Source organism: Platichthys flesus, chromosome 15 (genome assembly GCF_949316205.1).
Source record: "Platichthys flesus chromosome 15, fPlaFle2.1, whole genome shotgun sequence".
Lineage (NCBI taxonomy): Eukaryota > Metazoa > Chordata > Actinopteri > Pleuronectiformes > Pleuronectidae > Platichthys > Platichthys flesus.
The window spans coordinates 14,278,859-14,284,419 of NC_084959.1; the positions used below are offsets into that span (position 1 = coordinate 14,278,859).

Here is a 5,561-nt window from a genome sequence, read left to right on the forward strand (position 1 = left end):
ATAAAGACCTTTATATCAGTTGATATGGATAATTGTCACAATTAATACCACATTAAGATTCTTGTTTCCTTTAAATACAGATGTTTGCTCTTAAGTGAAGGTCCCTGTTTTAAACTCGTATCTGTGGACAGAGAATGGCAAACACTTGACAACCAGCGAGACGTTTTACAAATCTGAGGGCGATCGTTTGTGTGTTATACAATAATTAATAAATACAGAAAGAAAATGTTTACTAAATATTTAACTAATGACTTTATATATATAAATATATATATATAAAACTATATACATTATGAGATATTATTGTCCGTATAGCATCATCATTTAAAATCAAATTAACTATAAACTTTAAACTATATTTAAGTAGATATTAACTGAAGTATTTTATATCATACTATGTTATTAAAGAATGGTGGCTATTTTGGCAGGTGCAGTATAAATTAAGTTATTATTGTATCAGTGTGAGTTTTGCTTGTTGTTATGATGAACCACAGGCTGTAAGTGCTGAACACGTTATCTCCGAGTGTACGGTGTCTCGAATGGTTCCGTTTCAGTTAACCCTGACATCATGAAACTTCAGGTGTTCGACGCCACTACCTGATGAGTCGAAACTACGTGCGCGTCCCCGCCCACCAGCTACAGAAACCGCCTAAAAAAGCTCGTCCCCGCTGCTTCCTGACCATTCAAGGTGCGGCAGAGGAACAGGTGCGCGAGGAGCTCCCGAGAGAAAGAGAATAAAAACCAGCTTTAACTTTTAACTTGATTCAGAGAGACGAGTAGTAAGTAGCAAGTAAACAAGCAAGCCAGTGAGCAGCCGAGCGACTTTAACTACAGCCAGAGAGGAGTGGGGGGGTTTAACCTTCACAGCAGGTGAGCGACTCTCTTTCGAAGAAGAAGAAGCAGCAGAGGAAGAAGAGGAAAATGGCAAATTCCGGTCTGCAGATGCTGGGCTTCGCCCTGGCCCTGCTGGGAATCATTGGACTGATCATTGGAACCATTCTGCCGCAGTGGAAGATGTCCTCCTATGCCGGGGACAACATCATCACGGCGATAGCCATGTACGAGGGGTTGTGGATGAGCTGCGCCTTCCAGAGCACCGGGCAGATCCAGTGCAAAGTTTACGACTCCATACTGCAGCTCAACGGTCAGTAACTCCGCTCGTCCGAGTTGTTTTCAATGAGTTGTGTCCTCTGGAGCAGAACGTCCCAAACGGAGACTGTTCGGATTGCAGGTCGTGGACAGGCCTGTTGAAAGAGCGCCTTCGTCTTTCGTGTTCTGTCTAAGAGAAACGTATCATGGCAGATTTTCATGACCAAAGTCTGTAGTTCAAACTCTAAAGTCCTCGTTGTATTAATTCTACACATTCAAATTATTTCTCTCTCTTAATTTATTGTTTTCAGCTTTCAAACTGATTTTTTTTCTTCTTCTTAATCCATCCGCCCATTTTAATCTATTTCTTTTTACTCCGGGATATTTTGTATCTCTTTTTTTATTGTGCTTTCAGATTTCTTTAAACTGTGCTTACTGTATGAGGTGTGCCTCCAGTGAGCGTGTGGCAGGCCACAGAGACTTCAGTAACGTGTTGGTCTTGAGGCCATTTTCTACAGTTGGTGGTGAACTCGCACCAGATCACTGTGGAGCTGACTAACCGGTTTGGTCACATATTAACTCCCTTTTTTATTCCCTCGGAAAGTGCAGCTCACTTTGTTGAAGCCGCAGGATCAGGCCTCACCTTCACAGAGCAGCAGACTGGCAACATGTCACTGCAGGATATTATCTTTTAAATATAGACTAATGTTCAATTTGAACCCATTTCCTCTTTTATGTGGAAATGGGTCTATTACTCCTACACTTGGACAATGATTATCTTGTAACCAGTAAAGCCACCACCCCTCCTCCTCCTCCTGCATGTGTGGCTAACCTCATTGTGGGACTTGTATTACACAGGTGGAGGTTAACCAATACCAGTATGGATCACTGTATAGTCAACACAGCCTCCCCCCTCAACAGACAGTTGCTTTGTCTTTGGCCTGGAGGCCACAAACCCATTCATTCGATGCATTGGTTCACGAGTTGAAAATATTCAACTTTTCCTTTCATGATGAAATGCAATAAATTGCATTTTAGTTGAATTAATCTAAATGTTTGAGCACAACACAAATGAAAAGTTTAAACGAGTTCAGTCGGCTGTGCTTCCTGCTTATGTGGTAGTGTGGGTGGTTCAGGGGCAGAAGTAGAATTGAACATTAAGTGCACCCTCATTGTGGGCCAGGAACTAGAAAGAAAAAGCGCACAGAACATCAACTGTGTTTTATAACGCTTTATCTTCCTGTCTATCGTAAAACCAGTGGTTAATGGGTCACTGGTCGCACAACGGTTGGTTGTTTTCAAATTCAGATGACTGGTAGAGAGCCCTCAGGCATAACATGCCTTTTTTATAGTTTTGTATGCAGGCTCCTCTTGATTCAACATGTTTGTTTATCAACATTTACTGCTCTAAAGAACATGTTGGTTATGGGGGCGTAGCTCACAAAATGGACATTTTCCCAGAATAGTGTCGTTTTTGTTAATATTCTTTTTTTCTCTTGCTTATCAAAACATCTGATAGAATATCTACAGCACAATGAGTCTTTATCGCCTCTTCAAATAAGAACACAAACCAACTCTGATAAACATTGTGTGAGTAAAGCTTTGGCAAAGATATGGAGCAAGAGCACAAATAATGACGCGCTACTCAGAAAATACCTGCTCTGGATCTACTAACCCACACCTGTAGTTTTTGAAACACAGGACAATGGTTGGAAAAATGTTAACAACAACGAAACCCCTGAACTGCTGCTTCTGCATTTAAAAGCCACATTTGGACATTCTTCACATTCTAGCCTAGCTTCGATTTCGGAAACTTCCACCTGCTGAAAAGCGGCCGGTGTGCACCTGAAATTGGGAGTGTCTTCTTTTGTAATGAAACCTGAAACCTGGTTAAACTGGTTTCTGACTTGCACGCATTGCCAACCCACACACCCGCTCCCCTCTACCCCCCTCCCCCTCCTCCCCCTGCTGCAGTTTCTTTGGCCTTCCTGTTAGAGCCAGTTTCTGTGGTGCGTTGTCAAAGGGAGCGGCGAAGAGACCCAAGAGACAGAAGCTAGTCTGTTACACACAAACACTGACTGTCTTTAAGCGCATGAAAGCGGCTCTGCAACAATATTAAGACTTTTAGATACATAAAAGTGTCGTCACAAATCATTGTAGATTTGAACTCAAATGCCAATAATTGTGTTTGTTTTTTTTAGCCTAGTAAAACCTGTTAAGACTTGCCACACCCACGGCTCAATGCACTGACTTAATTGTTTGATATTTGTCAGAATAACCGAATAACGTCTCTCGCCCTCCTTTCCAGGTGCCCTCCAGGCAACCCGCGCCCTCATGATCGTTGCCATCATCGTTTCGCTGGCTGGTCTGGGTGTAGCATGCATGGGAATGAAGTGCACCAACTGTGGAGGAGATGACAAAGCGCGCAAGTCCAAGATCGCCATGACTGGAGGCATCATCGTCCTGATTGGATGTAAGAAGTCATTTAATCATTTCCTGTTTGTATTTTATCCCTGGGTTTGTAAGCGCTTCAGTACTAATGTTCTTCACTCCTACAGCTTTGTGTTCTGTTGTTGCCTGCTCTTGGTACGCTCACGACATCATCCAGGCCTTCTACAACCCTTTCACCCCTGTCAATACCAAGTAAGTCAATGGCAACATGTTTGTTCTTGTGTACTACTACTTGTGCGGTTATTTAGTCTCAAAATCCGCCCACATAAAAAAACCTGCTCATCGATTGCATAGAACAGAATCCGTGGGTGGAAGGGTATATTCACGAGTTAGCTTTTTTTGCTCTATGGTAACAGTGGTTCTGGGAGCAAAGTGCACTTCCCTTCGCACTAACAACTGCTCAACACTGACATTGTCCGCTTTGGGACAGTGGCTGGTGTTCCCCTCCTTGATTGGTCACTTTGAACACCCCTAGCGCTTGTCCTTTTTTTTTTTTTTTTTTTTTTTTTTTTTAAATGAAATTTGCCAAGTTTAACTGGGCCAGGTGGTATTTTCAGCAGATTGTATTGCGTCCAAACATGCTAGTCTATCCCTTCTATCTAAATATTTTTGTCCACTTGCTTTGATTTTTCTTTTTTTAATGCTTGTTAATCTCTTTCAAGGTATGAGTTTGGATCTGCCATCTTCATCGCATGGGCTGGAGCTTTCCTGGCTGTCATTGGAGGTGCCATGCTGGCTGCGTCTTGCCCACGGGGCAAATCCACATCTCCGAAGTATCCCATCTCCAGACCCCCCAGCAGCAAGGAATACGTTTGAACGGGACTGGGACTCAATGAAAGGACACTTTGACATTTGTGCTTGACCAACTCTGAGATTTTAACAACGTCGAAAAATATGTATCCAGCAGGTGGCGATCAGTACTGGTTTGTTTTTAATTTGTATTTTAGACTGCCCTGTGATGTTACTGAAATATTATCTTAACAGACTCATTAAAGTTTTTAAATATATAAGCAGTTTACTTCTAAGAATGCGCTCACTGTCTTTGCCTTGTCCGGAACTGCAGAGTGACACAATCCAGCTAACACCTGTAACGCTCTTAGTTGTTCAACTGGTATGCAGTACATATTTTCACATGCTGCATGCTAGTGTGCTCTGCATTATTGGAGAATGGAATGTGTTAGGAAAATAGTTTGCATGCACTGACCAGAGACCAGATACGTCAGTGGTGAACTTTACAGCCATTTTATTCCTTTTTAGGCTACATGCCTAACAATGTGCTCCCATTTATTTCCATGTTGGTGCCCTCTTTATATGAAACAAGACAATCATTCACAAGTTCAGACAATTTTTTTATAATCAAAATGCTGCAGTGAAACTTTAAATGTATAAATGCAACTTACTGATTCCATTTTATTGCCAATATCAAACAGCGTGACAAATGATGTAAGCCATTTCTTCACTCCTTCTGCAATGATTACTGTTTGTGTGAAATTTTTATTTTTATTTTATTTACTATAACTCTCTTGCTGCACTCATCAAATTCTCAGTTTTTAAAACTTTGTAACATGTGATTTGTGTGTTTCTTGTCTTTTTGTTGTACATAAAATAAAAGTGAAAAATACTTTTAACTTGTTGATCTTGTTTCATACACCATGCCACTCAAGGAGCTTTAAAGGAAAGTATTTAAATCTGGCTTGATTTACAATAAACAAAATGTATTTAAAGTTAATTAGGAGGTCGGAGGTATGTGTTGCAGTTGAAAAGGTAAATAAGAGGCTACAATAAGTAAATGCATCAAATTCCCCCTTGGTGACCAAAAAGCTTAAAGGTCAGCTATGGAGACTTGAAGTTTTATTTATTTATTGCGCTCAGTCATTGATGAGGACAACAGATCCATGAACAACTCATTCTGGAACTTGAACAGCTGACAGTCTTAACATTACGTCATAAACACATTTTCTTCAAACTAAAGGTTTATTGGCATTTAAAAATTGAGAAGACATCAAATCATATTCAGGTAG

The 5,561-nt window shown here is 40.9% G+C and overlaps 1 protein-coding gene across 1 annotated transcript; it reads left to right on the top strand.

The window, feature by feature from the left end:
- The first annotated feature begins 735 nt into the window (after positions 1–735).
- Positions 736–5,168, top strand: LOC133969250 (claudin-7-B-like). The gene is made up of 4 exons (XM_062405602.1): positions 736–1,144; positions 3,398–3,562; positions 3,648–3,732; positions 4,203–5,168. The coding sequence occupies exons 1-4, from the start codon at positions 922–924 to the stop codon at positions 4,354–4,356; spliced, it is 627 nt and encodes a 208-aa protein (XP_062261586.1). The 5' UTR covers positions 736–921; the 3' UTR covers positions 4,357–5,168.
- Positions 5,169–5,561: the final 393 nt, after the last annotated feature.

What these genes read in the sequence shown, in the direction of transcription:
- LOC133969250 (XM_062405602.1), top strand. Translation starts at nt 922, where the DNA reads ATGGCAAATTCCGGTCTGCAGATGCTGGGCTTCGCCCTGGCCCTGCTG. An exon ending in CATCATCGTCCTGATTGGAT is followed by an intron (nt 3,563 to 3,647) that starts GTAAGAAGTCAT and finishes TCACTCCTACAG; the next exon opens with CTTTGTGTTCTGTTGTTGCC. An exon ending in TTCACCCCTGTCAATACCAA is followed by an intron (nt 3,733 to 4,202) that starts GTAAGTCAATGG and finishes ATCTCTTTCAAG; the next exon opens with GTATGAGTTTGGATCTGCCA.